Here is a 15,807-nt window from a genome sequence, read left to right as displayed (position 1 = left end):
ATATATATATATATATATATATATATATATATATATTGGGTGTATGTGTATCTGTTTGCTTATATATCAATGTGTTTTTCTTTGTTTCGGATGCTGAGTATATATTGGAATACATGGTTCACATTAAAGAAACATAGTGAGAATTTGATTTGTCGTTGGCAGTTCGTATAAATTCTGTGAAAGAGGCACCGCAATTGGCTTTGATTTAAAGTGTGTCACATAACTTACTTGATCTTGTTCATGATGGGATATTCAGCCTCTAAATCATTAGAATTGTCCTGCTAAACGAAATAAAAGTTTATTGACTCTTGTTATCTATACGTTGTCAGTTGCATGCACTGTTTAATTTATTTTTCAAGATGTTAGTGTTACCCACCGAAATGTATCAGTTACTTCTCAGACTACTATACTGGTTTGAGGGTTATTTGACACACGTTCTAAATAAAATGTGACATTGTTGGGGAAAAATTAACATTCTTGACGTATGTGATTATTTGCTGGTGTCAGGAATCGGTAGACCTTGATCGATTCATTTATTAATTTCTCTAATTTTCATTCATCTATTCCTTTATTTATCTATCAATCTTTAATTGCTCATTCATTAATTTCTCTTTTTTCATTAATTCCTTTATTTAATTATTTAATTATTTATCAATCTTCATTAATTCCTTTATTTATTTATCAATCTTTTAATTATTCATTCGTTAATTTCTCTATTTTTCATTTTAATTTATTATTCATCATTAATGTTCATATTATGACATGGAGAATGTTTCAAAAATTACAAAAGTAAAAGCGAAAGTCATATAAAACATATTATACTACATGTATAGTATACTAGTAGAAATGAATCGAAAACTGCAAATATTGTAACAATTTGCAAACGTGGTCTATAGCGGGCGTTGTATAGGTCAGCGGATGAGGTCGTTCATTTGCGACGTAAGGTCACGGAATCGTCCTCGAAGCAATCTGAGAGTCACGTACCAGGCTTGCAATTTGTACGCTCTGTTTAGCATATTCTATTCATATTATCATACGGGTCGAACTTTCTGTCAAGGTAGGTGTAATGCGTAACCGATGTACCACAATATCCATCATATATTAACGTTTCTGCACCCTGCTACGTTAGGCCTAGTAGTAGTACTGCAGCAGTAAACTTCCGTAGACATTACTTGCCCCAGGGCGCAGGTACATTCAAATTAAACGAGTTACTTTCGATTTCCTTTGTTGAAACTCAAGCAGCTATACAAGACAGTAATGGTTTACTACTACAACGAGTCCGTGCAAATGTAGCTGAGTAAATTATCTTCTATCCGTGCAACGATTTCGATCATGTTCGTTCCCTCACACCACGGGCACTGGTATCCCAAGATTTATTTCAGAATAAAATAACATATACTTATGTTGTGATACTTGGCCGATGCTATATGAAAGGGGATAAAATACTAACACGGGTGTCTAGATCCTAGGATACCGCGTTATTTTTACCCCTTACATAATACATATATTATCGGCCAAGTATCACAACATTATCGATATGTTATCGTATTCTGAAACAGATTTCGGAAAACAAGTGCCTGTGCCCCACACTAGATGAGATTTGCATAGTCATGTTGCAAAGCCCCTCACCTACCCTGTGACCCCTTCTTGTGATACCATGTCAACATTGATATAGTAATCCGTACGTGTAGTACACGTCATCATCCGGGGACACCATCTTTAATATCTCACTAATCCAGTGAGGTATTATTACTATTAATGAATATTTGCCCCAGGACCCAGGCTTTGAACATGAATATGATGACATTTATCCCATTCATATACCACAGCATGCAGTGACCCATTGTCAGTAAGTGTCCAGTGAGTTTGCTTAGACTTCTTAGCACAAGAATTAAACATCACTCACACTTGCCTACAAGTAGGTCCCTTCAATTGATTGATTGATTGATTGATTGATTGATTGATTGATTGATTGATTGATTGATTGATTGATTGATTGATTGATTGATTGATTGATTGATTGATTGATTGATTGATTGGTCATTTTCTGGTGTGTAACTATGCATAACAACATACCTAAAGCCAGCATGGTAAAGCATACAATAATAACACAGAAATTGTATGAATACAATCCTTTAGCAGACTGCTGGGGGAATGTTGACATACAAAAGAATCAAATATGATCTATTTACACACACATAAATGTGCGACAGGTCCCAGTTTTACATTGGGATCATGAGTGTCTATGAACTCATATAGTGACACAGTCCTTTTAGCCTCTTGTATTTCTCCACTGAACAAAGAAAACTATTTTCACTTTAATACCTTGGTTTCTAGTGACATCTTAAAAATAGGGTGTGAGCCTTTTTAAGGGTTAAGAAATGATATTAATGTTCATGGGTATGAATATTAGACGTATATTAATTTAATTATATATTTAAAGTTTTTTTACAGAGCCATAAGCCGATACCGTTTGTACATCATGGGTAATCCAATGAGTATGATGAGCGAGTCAATGGGTAAAACCATGGATGATCAGATGGAAAAGAATCAAGCTTTCATGTTAAAAACTCAGAAAATGCAGGTATGTTACTATACAGTTCATATTATAAATGGGTAAGTTTATTTTTGCACAATGTGAAATCAGCCTCTGACCTTTGACCTCTGACCTCTGACCTCTGTGAGAGCAGCTTTGAAGGACAACACCAATCCAGGAAATAAAAGTTTTTTCATAAATTTTGGTTTCTGGAGAGTCATTTCATGATTTCATATCACATAAATTTCATACAATTGCTGATAAACACTACATTGAAACTATAAAATACAAATTAACAACATAAATTAGCACTTAGGAGTCATGAATATTCAGTGTGCGTTGGAAGTATAGCCTTCTTGTAGTGGTCTGGATAACCAGACTAGATTATTTGTAGTTGTGGTAATACCTAATCGTAAGTGATCAGAAGGAGAGCCTTCCTGCAAGGTTCTGGGTAACCAAAACTAGATTACCAGTAGTTGCCATAATACCTAATTTGGGTTTGTCAGAATAGAAGGATAGCCTCCCTACATGGTTCTGGGTAACCAAAACTAGATTATCTGTAGTTGCCATAATACCTAATTTGGGTTTGTCAGAAGGATAGCCTTCCTACACAGTTCTGGGTAACCAAAACTAGATTACCTGTAGTTGCCATAATACCTAATTTGGGTTTGTCAGAAGGATAGTCCTCCTTCAAAGTTCTGGGTAACCAAAACTAGATTACCTGTAGTTGCCATAATACCCAATTTGGGTTTGTCAGAAGGATAGCCCCCATACACAGTTCTGGGTAACCAAAACTAGATTACCTGTAGTTGCCATAATACCTAATTTGGGTTTGTCAGAAGGATAGCCTCCCTACATGGTTCTGGGTAACCAAAACTAGATTATCTGTAGTTGCCATAATACCTAATTTGGGTTTGTCAGAAGGATAGCCTTCCTACACAGTTCTGGGTAACCAAAACTAGATTACCTGTAGTTGCCATAATACCTAATTTGGGTTTGTCAGAAGGATAGTCCTCCTTCAAAGTTCTGGGTAACCAAAACTAGATTACCTGTAGTTGCCATAATACCCAATTTGGGTTTGTCAGAAGGATAGCCCCCGTACACAGTTCTGGGTAACCAAAACTAGATTATTTGTAGTTGCCGTAATACCTAATTTGGGTTTGTCAGAAGGATAGCCTTCCTACAAGGTTCTGGGTAACCAAGACTAGATTATTTGTAGTTGCCATAATACCTAATTTGGGTTTGTCAGAAGGATAGCCTCCCTACATGGTTCTGGGTAACCAAGACTAGATTATTTGTAGTTAGGGTGGCCCTATTATTTCTTTATTTCTCATCATAACACCTTAAAAGTGACCAATGGGGGCAATGGACGGTGAGTTGGTATTTATTTTTGATTTTTAATCTCTAAAATAAGTTTATCATGGCTTCTTACTTGAAAAATCCATGTGAAACAACATATACAAAGTCTGCATTTGTAACTCAATATATTGCAAAATGCTAAAATATGTGTACAAAGTGTGTTATTGTACGTACAATAACAAATATTTTACACATTTATTAATCTTTTGAAATTTATTGAGTTACAAACAGTGACTTGGCATATGTTGTTTCACATTGATTTTTCAAGTAGGACTTCATGATAAAATAGTTTTATGAATTAAAAATCCAAAATAAATACCAACCCCTCATCCATATGGCCGCTTTGAATTGAACAGTTGGATAAAACTAAATCTAAAAGTTGTAACACTTGTAAATTTATATATACTACATGCTGGTGATACTTTAAATTCATAATTGTACTTTTAGTAGTCTCTGACTTAGAAATGACAATTAAAGTCAAAAGGAAACTGTGAACCTTTTGTCTTATTAAAGGTCCTGAATTTCAGTAATGAACGATAAGTTCCACTCATATATGTAGTTTTTGGTTTGCCATCTTACAATCAGTGACTGTGACATTGTGATTTTGTTTTGTCTAATCCTAATTTCTTATTTGAAGAGATTGAAGAATTAGGGTCAGTCGGGTAATGAGAAATATAAAAATAACATAACCTTCCTTTACAGAAAGTAAAAAGGGGCCATCCATTTGGAGTGTAACCTTATTCCTAACTCTTACCCAACCATAACCCTAACTCCCTAGCTTAATGTGTAGCTGTCGTACAGCTGACTCACTGTTCTTCATTCTTGTCTTTATTTGTTGTAGCTGCAAAGACAGCTGATGATGCAGAACCTGATGAGGGAGAGGCAAATGGCAATGCAGATAGCTAGAGGCAGAGATTTATTTGTATGGTGGGGGTCATTCTATGCAGTGTGTGGTGTAGGATTGACTCTAGGGTAAGTTCCATAGATTTACATATACAGCTTGATGTATTGTACCAAAAGGCACATACATGTAGTTCATTTTCATCGACACCACATCACATCAAATGAAAAGATGCTATGTTCCTACATGTTTAACCATTATTTGCACATTGTCCTCAACTTTTCTCAAAGATGTTAATTTCAAATGGCAGCTATTTACAGTATTCTATTAATATCATACTAGACTTGAATGAGGTAAGTGGGAGCGATTCAAATAATTGATTTGTAAAGAGGGTGGTTCAAAAATTTATTTTGTAGAAGCAGTTGTATCAATAAAGAAGCATTTTTCTCACTACATACTAGCTTTGTATTCATATTAGTATTACATGCACTGTATTACTGATTGTGCTGTCTGAAACAATTATCAATTTTGGCCAATTAAGTTGGGGGAGGGGGGGGGGAGCAGGGTCTGAGGCATAACTTAAAGAATCTAAATTTACTACATTGAACTATTAATCCCAACCCTTACTAGATTGATCAATGCAAGATGGGTATGACATGAACTGAGGGGTTAAGTATCTTTTATTAGTGCAGTGTCCATTTTTTCTTCCATAAGGAAGAGATATATTTATGGGTGGAAGTCTGTGTGTCTGTCTGTCTGTCTGTCTGTCTGTGTCATCGTTTTCTCCATAACGGCTTGCTCAATTCAAATGAAATTTTGAAGATATATTCCGTAGGGTAATGGCAAGACTGTGAATATTAATGAGCAATTTACATAATTAATGATTTTCGGTAATTAGGCTATATCTCAAGAATGCACACTTCAAATTCATTATTAGTCCCCGCAGACGAAGTCTGGAACGGGGACTTATGGATTGGGTTCCGTCTGTCCGTCCGTCCGTCCGTCCGCAGCCGTTTCTTGGAGATGCCTGTACCGATTTTTTTTCAAACTTGGTACAGGGGCAACATACTATGGCATACATATGCACGTCAATTTGTTTTATGATACGATCCAATATGGCCGCCTAGCAACCATTTTGTTTGCGAATTTTCCCTGTCTAGAGCCATAACTCAGACATGCTTTAACAGATCTCATTCAAAGTTGGTATTAGGACAGTGTTCTATGACATACATGTGCATATTCATTGTTGTCATGATACGATCCAATATGGCTGCCTAGCAGCCATTTTGTTTGTGAATTTTCATGTCCAAAGCCATAACTCAGACATGCTTGAACAGATCTCATTCAAAGTTGGTATTAGGACAGTGTTCTATGACATACATGTGCATATCCATTTTCATTGTGATACGATCCAATATGGCTGCCTGGTAGCCATTTTGTTTGTGAATTTTCCATGTCCAAAGCCATAACTCAGACATGCTTAAACAGATCTCATTCAAACTTGGTATTAGGACAGTGTTCTATGATATACATGTGCATATCCATTTTCGTTGTGATACGATCCAATATGGCTGCCTGGCAGCCATTTTGTTTGCAAATTTTCATGTCCAAAGCCATAACTCAGACATGCTTAAACAGATCTCATTTAAAGTTGGTATTAGGACAGTGTTCTATGACATACATGTGCATATCTATTTTCGTTGTGATACGATCCAATATGGCTGCCTGGCAGCCATTTTGTTTGTGAATTTTCCATGTCCAAAGCCATAACTCAGACTCCATTTTCATCGTGATATGATCCCCCATACCCAACCAATCCTTTATTATTGGAGGCATATTCCATGTCCAACAAGCACACACAACATATCTAAGTCTGTTTGTTTTAGGTTCACAAATGTTGTTGCGTGATCAGAGTAGTGATAATTCCTTAAAACCCAATTATAGCGGGGACTATGTCATTCTCAATGACTTATAACTTGGTACACACATTTGCGATACCAAAGCGCACTTGTCCTGAAAATATTATTGATGTAGCTTTTAGTTTTAATAAATTATTGGCATATTTTTGTAGGCCACTAAAAAGGAAAAAATAGTTTCTCATCAGGAAATGTTGTCTAAAGTGGTACGACGATGTGCTTATTTTTTTTTTTTACATTCTCAACAAATGTCACAGTACATGTTGTGGTTGGCCAGGAGATCACTAACAGCAATGAGCAAATAGCAATCAATGAGAAAAAATAACTTATTACATATGTTCTGTTGTATTCCAACAATTGTCTGTAGGAATGACAATCTCAAAACTTTGCCCTTACGGAAGACATTCAGTTTACATCTGGTATTATTATTATTTAAACTAATTGTTGTTATTTTCTCACCCTTGTCAGAGCTTTGAAAGGAAAAAACCCTAAATTATTTGCTCCCATGATACCTCTCAGTTTTATTTTGGGTTATCAGTATGATTTATGTTATGGAACCAAGATACAAAGAATGAAAGGTAAGTACTGATGGATGAATCCATCCCCTAGGTTTTGCTTGGTGTTGTGTTGTCCCCTAAGGAGTTGTACATCAGCCTCCACAGCACATTACTTTACCAGATTTCCATCCTCTGTTACCGGTATACCAGGGGTTCCAAACCTTCACAATAGAGAGATTAAGCAGAATGAGATGACAATGACAGACGGCTTCTCGTCTGTGTCTCGTTCTTGTTATGGCAAAAGTGATTAAGCAACACTTTTAAGAGAATGAAGGCAATGAAATGAAAGACTTGTCTCAGAGGCTTCGTATTTGCAAGAAAGACATTACAAAATTATTTAAAATCAATGTACTCCACAGTATTGTCATCAAGTAATTATATGAAGCACTCTGCACTCTCTATTCATTACATGTATGATCCATTCATTATATTCAACCCAGCTGGTCACCTATATTCTAAGCTTATCAGTGACAGCATGACTGTATCATGCAAGCTTGTAAAGTGAGAATTTATGTGTACAAACATGATACATAGTAGCTGTTGACATGGGGTCACACAGTCGCACACACATGTGTAGAAAAGCATTCAGAAGTCAACTACTGTATAACATCTTCATGTGTTGGATCAGAGGCATATCATCTTGAATAATCAATGAGTTTTGATTGCTCCTTTCTCCTTTGATATTAAAGCAGTCAAAGCTGTATGTATCATCATGCCATCAAACAGTTAACTTGATTGGCTGCCATTAAGCACTCAATGGCCAATTAGGTGCCATGTTATGTTTGCAAATTTTCAAAATGTTAACACCCATACCTTGCTGTATCTGTGATGCTCCAACATTGTGTAAATAGCGCGGGCTCATTTTTCTTAAACCGTTCAAAAAGCAAAAGTGAACTGTATGGGTATAGTGTTGGGGGAAGTACTTTGAAGTTAATTTAATATTGGAGACAGCCATGTCAGAAAAAGGAATGCTATGATTTGTCAATTGCTGTTTCTTAGCTGGTAACTGTCTTGGGGTGTGCTAGCATGTATACAGCTTTGCATTCTTTGACTTCAAGGGAACAGATATAGTAAAAATCAAAACACCTTGATTATTGAAGATGAGGTATATCAGGTGTGGTTTGATGGCATGCATATGATGCTGAACAATAGAATGCTTCTCCAGTGACTTTAACACATACATAACAGCCATTTTTGCATCATCATTTCTCCTCTTTGATTTTACAGATGAGGCAGAATCGGTACTTAAAAATGAGTTATCTTTACTAGACCTCCCTGATGGAATGCCAACAATTGACTCTATTGACAAAGCTGTGGACGCCATGAAAAAGAAATAGTTATAGTGTAACTACTTAGCAACTTGTAAGAAAAAAAGTATATCAAAGAATGAGGAAATTTTAATGTGTGGACTGTAGAAATGTTTAATATTACGTACTAAATTACTGAAACAGCTTCCACACATTAATATTTCTCAGTATAAATGATTATAGCAGTTTGTTTTCATTTTCTGTAATTTGATGAAAACTATACTGACTAAATGTTTTTGGGACTGTCTGTAATTAGTAAAATTAAAGAAAAAATACAATTATGCTGATACATTGACCAAGTTTAAATGCATGTCATAATTCATAATACTGTAACGATGGCTTTGGAGTACATAGTAAATTTGTTAGACCTATTGAAGTAGCTGTAAATCAAAGTTTTTGTTGTAAATGAAAATTTAAACAAACTTCACAGTTTATGATCTGTACTCCTCTGTAAGTCGTAACTGCTACATCCATTTCAATGAATTTAAGTGCTCCTGTTATAGTTTCATATTATCAAAATACAGTGTACAGTTACATTTATTAACATGAGTTAAGCCGTTGAAAGGATGTCTGCATTAACAAACACACACTATTTTACCATAAAAGCTGTCGGTCTGTTTTGTGGTGTAGTTGCTCCGAGTCAATACATGATGTTTTCACACGATGTACTCTGTACAAATCTTGGGTAACGTGTGATAAGTTAATCCTCTTTCTACTGGGCGTACTTGGCAAAGAATTTATACTACTATTACATGTGCATAGCTGTAGTTGGCATTAGCTGTAAATGGCATTGTGACCACTGTTGAAGGATTTTTATGTCCATATATGGAATTGCTGTTGTGTACATGTATTAGTATTATCTTAGAGAACCAGTGTTGGTTGCCTGATATTGTGTTCCTGATCTCTTTAACCACACTATTTAATCATACATCACATCAGTGCATATGTCTTTTTGCACATTCTTTTGTCAACATTCAATAGTCGATTTTGTGGTTCCAAGATGCATTGCACGAGATGATGTCGCTTATGTTGTTACATTTAGTCTTGTTTTGTCTATATTACATTTGAAATCAGGAAATTATGGAAACACAAGTTGAACTCTTTGATCATGAGTGATTTTATAGAACAAAGACTAAACACCATCACTGACAGACAGTGATTTTACAGGTGAACCCAGGGTATGGTCAGGTGACAACCATCCCCCTTGGTAGCGCGTGAAAACCCCTCAGTGCGTACACAATACATGGCATCGTATAGAGAGACCAGCAATGCATCTTGGAACCGGCAACAGGTCCATTATCAGGTTTTTATCAAATTGAATTCATCACATACAGAGTACTCATTAAACTTTGTATTTTCTTACAAGGTAAGAAGTAGTCCTGCTTGAATGAATGAATGACAACAACAACATTTGCATTTAGTCTAATACTGAAAGTGACAAATATGTTTGTAAAAGATTTTTAGGACATTTGATGCTGACCACCATTCTCAGGAACCTTAAGGATGTAATTTAAGGATGAATTTCTCTGTATTCACAAGTTGATGAATACAGCCATCATATGCTGTAAACATTGTGATCCTGTATATGTATTTCTTGTTTTGCATAACAACTTTCTATATGCTGGGGGATTGTCACAATTAAAGAAATGGAATTTACCCTTTTGTACATGGTATTATACAAAATTAGTTGTTTTTAATAAAGACTAATTATTATTAATGTTATACTGCTGTGAATGGGTGTTTGATATTTTTCACAGTCAACGACCTGTTTTGCCTGACAGAGCAAAATATGAATAATGTTTATACCTGACCTTAATTTAAAATGAACCGTATGAAGGCTACCATGGGTCAAAGGTTAAACTATGTTACAGTCCATGGCCAGGTCCATGCAATATTTGTTCCCCATTACATCCATGCATAGTTGCCTCTGCTGATTAGGTTGGACAGAGGTTTTACCACTGTTTGTCCATTTGTTAACAAAATATCTCAAGTTATGGATGGATTTACAGAAGGATTACCCATGAGAGATATGGGCCAATTGATTAAGTTTAGGTAGTACTTCAACACTAGGTCTATATTTCAGGTATCATCCATCAAGCTCCAACCCTTGAGGGCAACCTTCTTTGGTTTTTGTATTGGTGCACTTCTATGATTTTTTAGCACAACTGAAGTTCAGTAGTGCTATAGGCATGGCAAAGTGTCAGTCTGTCTGTCTGTCTGTCTGTCTGTCTGTCTCTGTGTGTGTGTGTGTGTGTGTGTGTGTGTGTGTGTGTAAACAACTTAAAGTAAAAAAAACACGACCAATTGCCATGATATTCAGTGAGTATATTACCTTGGGTGTCTAGTTGGGAAACTGTTCAAATCAAAATGATCTTGCCACCTGTGTATGATTTTGGTAAAAAAAATGTGATTTTTGGTAAAAATAAAAAAAAAACTTGAACTCCAAGACTACTCAGCAGATTGGTCTGAAAATTGATGGGACTGTTCTTAGTGGTGTTTAGATTGATGATGGCGTCAGGGTGTTTATATAACAAAGAAGTGTTTATAACATGATCCCATCAATGATATGCAAAATTAGGGCTAAAAATGTGTCTTTTTGGTCAAAAATCTACAATTCCAAAATAATTAATCAGATTGGGTTGAAATTTGATGGGTATGTTCTTAAGATCTTAGTGGTGTTTAGATTAACAATTGTTCATAACATGATGATACATTTGTAATACATGTATACAAATAAGTTCTAAAATGTGTCTTTTGGGTTAAAAATCAATAATTCCAAAACTACTAAGCAGATTGGGCTGAAATTTAGTGGGGATGCATCTGGGCATGTGTAGATGAAGCTGTATTCACAACGTGATGACAACATCAGCAATATGCAAATTAGGTCTAAAAATTTCAATTTTGGTCAAAAACATATATCATGAAACCACATGGTGAATGGGGTTGAAACTTGGTGGGGATGTTTCTGGAGGTGTTATTCTGTAGTTATTGTTGAAAACGTGACACAATGGGCCCCAGCAACCACGACCACACCCTTAGCAATAGTGAAATGATACACATTACAAAGATAACAACAGGGATGAGTACCTAAGTGAATATTCAAAATATATATGCAAATATGCCTAGCCTCAGAACCATGCCCATAGCAACAGCTAAATGATGGTTTATATTACAAAAAGTGGGAAGGGCAAGCAAGTTAAGAGTCAAAAAATGTATGCAAATATGCCTAGCAACAAGACTAGGCCCATGGCAACAGTTATATGCAGTTGTGCTACAATGGCATTGGCGCTAATCTTGTTTGTATGTATGTATTAACTGGCGTACCTGAACTGGTCTAGCAATGGCGTTCTACTAGGTGCTAAAATTGCTTAAGGAATTTAGCTCAATTACCTTTGGATTTGCTAAATATTTTGCCTGGTTGCTGTGGCTTAATTGTAAAACCAACAAGACTCTCTCTGTTGTCAAGAAAGGATAGCCAGTTTCTTATATATACTTCATCTTTCATGACAGCTCGACAACTATAACTTACCAATAAATCAAAATCTGATTATTTGCCCAAACAATTAGCCACCATCATTTTTCACTTCCTTATCCACAGAACAATATGAAAAGAGGGCTATTGAAATAACTGACATTTTTACTATTAATGCCTAGTATTTGATTTGTTCAATCCTAGCGGATAGTTTATGCCCGTCAATTTTCTTGTCAATTCATCAAAGTATGTAAACCCATCTAATATAAAACGTCCCCATCAATTATATACTCGTCTGAGGATATATTAAATTCGATTTTAGCTCGTTTAACCAGCAATATCTTATTGAAAATGTCGTTTCATCTAACCCATTAGATAACCGGGTTCACCCTTGATGTAATGATTCATAACGTAAACAAGTAATTGATAACGTGGACCTTTTATATAAACAGTTAGAGCGTACATTGTCCTTTGTTGCATCTGTTCAGTGTTCAGAAGCCTTGTCGATGTAAACACAAATAGAAGTTATGATCTGCATAGTTGATGAGAAGTGTCGCCTTTCAAATGCTCAACGAGGTTCAAGGTATAGAATGTTCAAGTTTTCGAATAATACAAGAAAACATTTACAATCATTTATTGCGTGAGAAGTTTTTAAAACATATTTTTGTATTGCACAAATGCTGCACTGCTAATTCTGCTCCAACTTTCAAACGAAATATATGCGAATTGACGCCTGGTGTATGTGTTGTCTATTTATACCATGCGTGAAGCCACGATGCGCAGCATTATTCGTAATAGTAACACATTGTATTTGCATACGAAGGTGCCATGAAAACTGCAGCATGCTAGATATAGCACCAAACACGAACCATATAGATGTCAGCAAAGTAGGATATATCAGCTGTTGAGTTGTTCCGTTTTTATACGACAGTAATATGATGTTTGAATAACTGAGCTTCGTACTACATATAGGACACTGTATACATAATTTTGTGATGTCTACCCGTTCAAGTGTTACCATGGTTCCCATCAAGACCGTCTTTCTCAGGTACTCTGTGATGTTTTTTATGGCGTTTTGTCCATCGCACGTGTCCCTGCAACAGGTACAGAATGGTAAGTGTAATTTCTCTAGTAACGAAACTCATTCACTTTGGGGGAAAGTACACAGACGTCAAACTTGATATACGTGTTAAGTCACATGTCAATCGGTGAGGTCGCCAAAGGCTTTATTTTTAAAGGAAAGTGTGGGTAGGTATTCTGAACAATAGTCGCAGGGTTGTGAGGATGGCTAAAATATTGTTATAGTGAGTTCACAGTATAGGGTTTTGGTGTGACCGTTCACTGCGTTTTCCAAGTTCAGTCATCCAACGCTATCAGAGTCCTCATGACTGAACACTTTCTCGCTTTATAAACAAAGTCACACTTTTAAGCTTATCTTCTCAAATGTTACAATATCTTGGTTATATGTCATATTCATTATCAGAAAACTACAGGGCTTAAGAAACTTTAAATAGTGTTCATATCACTGTATTATAAGAAAAAAAACGCTGCAGAAATGTAACAACGAATAAATGTCTGAACATTTATAGTATAGTTGTTATTGCGTTGATTGGAGGGTACAGGCATGTAGGACACCCTCTTACAAAGTAGGCAAAATGTCACCCAGCAAAACGTTCTACTTTGATTATATTCAGAATTCTGAAATGTGGTCTCTGTACTTTTCACATATTGAGTGAACAGACCACTATATAATACAGCGTGTCTTTAGAGGAATCGTTTACAAGCGAAAGGGTTTAATTGTGCCATAGCTAACAATTCCCTCGGGACATTCATGATGGCTTGTATTGGAGTTGATATGATGTACTAGTACTCCATCAGTGAGTAGATTGAATGAACTAATTATCCTTTGTCCAAATATGCTTACACAGACTTGATGATGTGTGTATTATGATGTCGTCTCTGTGTCCTTCGCTTGAAGTCACACTACAATTATTTCAAAATGCGGAAAATGAGTGACATCATCAAAATTGTGTTCAATGTGTATTTATTGTTAGAAACAAATAAAATTTTGCCGTATTATACAAATCATTATTATGTACGTAACTAGCCCTGCTTGCATGGCAAGGTGGGTTCTTGACTCGATTCTGACAGCTGTGACCCCCCCCCCCCCACACACACACACACATCTGTGGAATGCAACCTACACGACGGCCAAACAAGTGGGGTTAATATGTAACATGTTGTTGACATATACTTTTATAGAATTCTGGGCGGTGAATTCAAACTGCACATAGTACAGAAATGGGTTGATTTATTAATTACATATTTGTGACAAATAATGTAAGAAATGATAAGTGTGAAATATTTGATACGTTTAACAGATCCACAATTATATTAAAATGTATATATTTCAGCTTTTAATCACATTGAGGAGGCATACTACTAAGTGGGTGGTAAAATATTCAATCATCCTGTTATATCATAAAATACTAAGTCATAAATTGTTAATTAAGTCATAAAATACTACTTCATTCACTCTATACTTCGGTCAGACTATGTTTTCATATCTTGTTGTAGTTTGTATATGATATCATCAACGTATCTTGTCTTTATCTGATGTAAATATAGACGTTGAATACGAATATGGTCTGAACTAACAAATTGAAAAGTATCATCCGCACCTAGTCTATCTGATAATTTGGTAAGGAGGGCGTGTTCGGTCATGTCACCATTTTTATATAATTCATAATACAGGTTATTGTTTGATGGCTTGGACGATTTCGAATTCTTTTTAATATCATTCCTCGATGTGACATTGCTCAGGCCCCCCAAAAACAATTGTTTCTAGCGCATCACTTAAATATCCTCTCGTCTTTCTTTTTTCCGTGATTTTCCAGCCCATGCACTCTGCAGATCCGGGGAAGAAACACAAAAATAAATCCTCCCCCTACTTCACTGAAGACAACTGCAGAGCCAATCATGAACAAGCAAATGATATCTGCCCCACATCCACACTTGCTCTAAAGTACTAAATAAAAAGAACAGTAACTGCCTTAAATAGTAGACTGAGTGACAAGTTTGTTGAGAATAAAAAGAAAAAAAGAAAAAAAAATCGCGTCGTCGCATCACTTAGACAAACAGTCCTGGCAGTCCAGAAACAATTTATTGTTTTTGCCTTATCGTCCTTTCAATGAACCGTATATCATTTTCACACAAATGTTAACCCTGAATGGAGAGATGACAATAAATAATTTCTTAATTATCATTTTATTATGGTGTATCAATGGATGTGCAGTAGAGCAAGCAAAAAGATGAGGACGTTTTACCGAGGTTCTCTACAGCTAATACTACCAAACTAAATTAATTGAGTATAGCATTTCAATTAGCAAACGCGACGTTGGTTTTTTTTTGCACAGGGTTTTTTTTGTTTTTGTTTTTTTTGTTTTTTTTTGTTTTTTTACAAATTACATAAAACGAAATACAGACAACGACAGTGAACAAGCATATAAAATGATGCATTTGACCTCGTTGCGAACATAAAACAACATCATCGTTGAATGAAATAAGCAAGATTCACACACTAAACTGTTTGTTTGTGTTCACAGTGAGATCAAATATAACATTTCATGTACGTGTGCGTATTTGGTTCATAAATTTACGCTTAATTTAACTTTTGCATATTATGATAGTAAGTTATATGGAACTCCATATTTCACTGGATAACAATCACACTAGTACTGTATGTATGTATACTAGATAGTTTCTTGTAGGGTTTATACGATATAGTGATTTCCTTCCATCAGTTTAATTGTTTATCTT

At 35.6% G+C, this 15,807-nt stretch overlaps 1 protein-coding gene across 1 annotated transcript; it reads left to right on the top strand.

The window, feature by feature from the left end:
• The first annotated feature begins 924 nt into the window (after positions 1–924).
• On the top strand, positions 925–10,179 carry LOC144436554 (plasminogen receptor (KT)-like). Its single transcript, XM_078125372.1, has 5 exons — positions 925–1,057; positions 2,444–2,584; positions 4,737–4,867; positions 7,121–7,230; positions 8,437–10,179. Exons 2-5 carry the CDS (start codon positions 2,483–2,485, stop codon positions 8,544–8,546), a joined length of 453 nt encoding a protein of 150 aa, XP_077981498.1. The 5' UTR covers positions 925–1,057; positions 2,444–2,482; the 3' UTR covers positions 8,547–10,179.
• Positions 10,180–15,807: the final 5,628 nt, after the last annotated feature.

This window comes from Glandiceps talaboti, chromosome 6 (genome assembly GCF_964340395.1).
Source record: "Glandiceps talaboti chromosome 6, keGlaTala1.1, whole genome shotgun sequence".
In the NCBI taxonomy this organism is placed as follows: Eukaryota; Metazoa; Hemichordata; class Enteropneusta; family Spengelidae; genus Glandiceps; species Glandiceps talaboti.
The sequence above is the reverse complement of the archived record's forward strand: the minus strand, read 5'-3'. Positions and strand labels throughout refer to the sequence as shown.

Coding starts and splice junctions, on each gene's coding strand:
- LOC144436554 (XM_078125372.1), top strand. CDS start 2,483: ATGGGTAATCCAATGAGTATGATGAGCGAGTCAATGGGTAAAACCATG. Junction 2,585..4,736: donor TAAAAACTCAGAAAATGCAG/GTATGTTACTAT, acceptor TATTTGTTGTAG/CTGCAAAGACAGCTGATGAT. Junction 4,868..7,120: donor GGTGTAGGATTGACTCTAGG/GTAAGTTCCATA, acceptor CACCCTTGTCAG/AGCTTTGAAAGGAAAAAACC.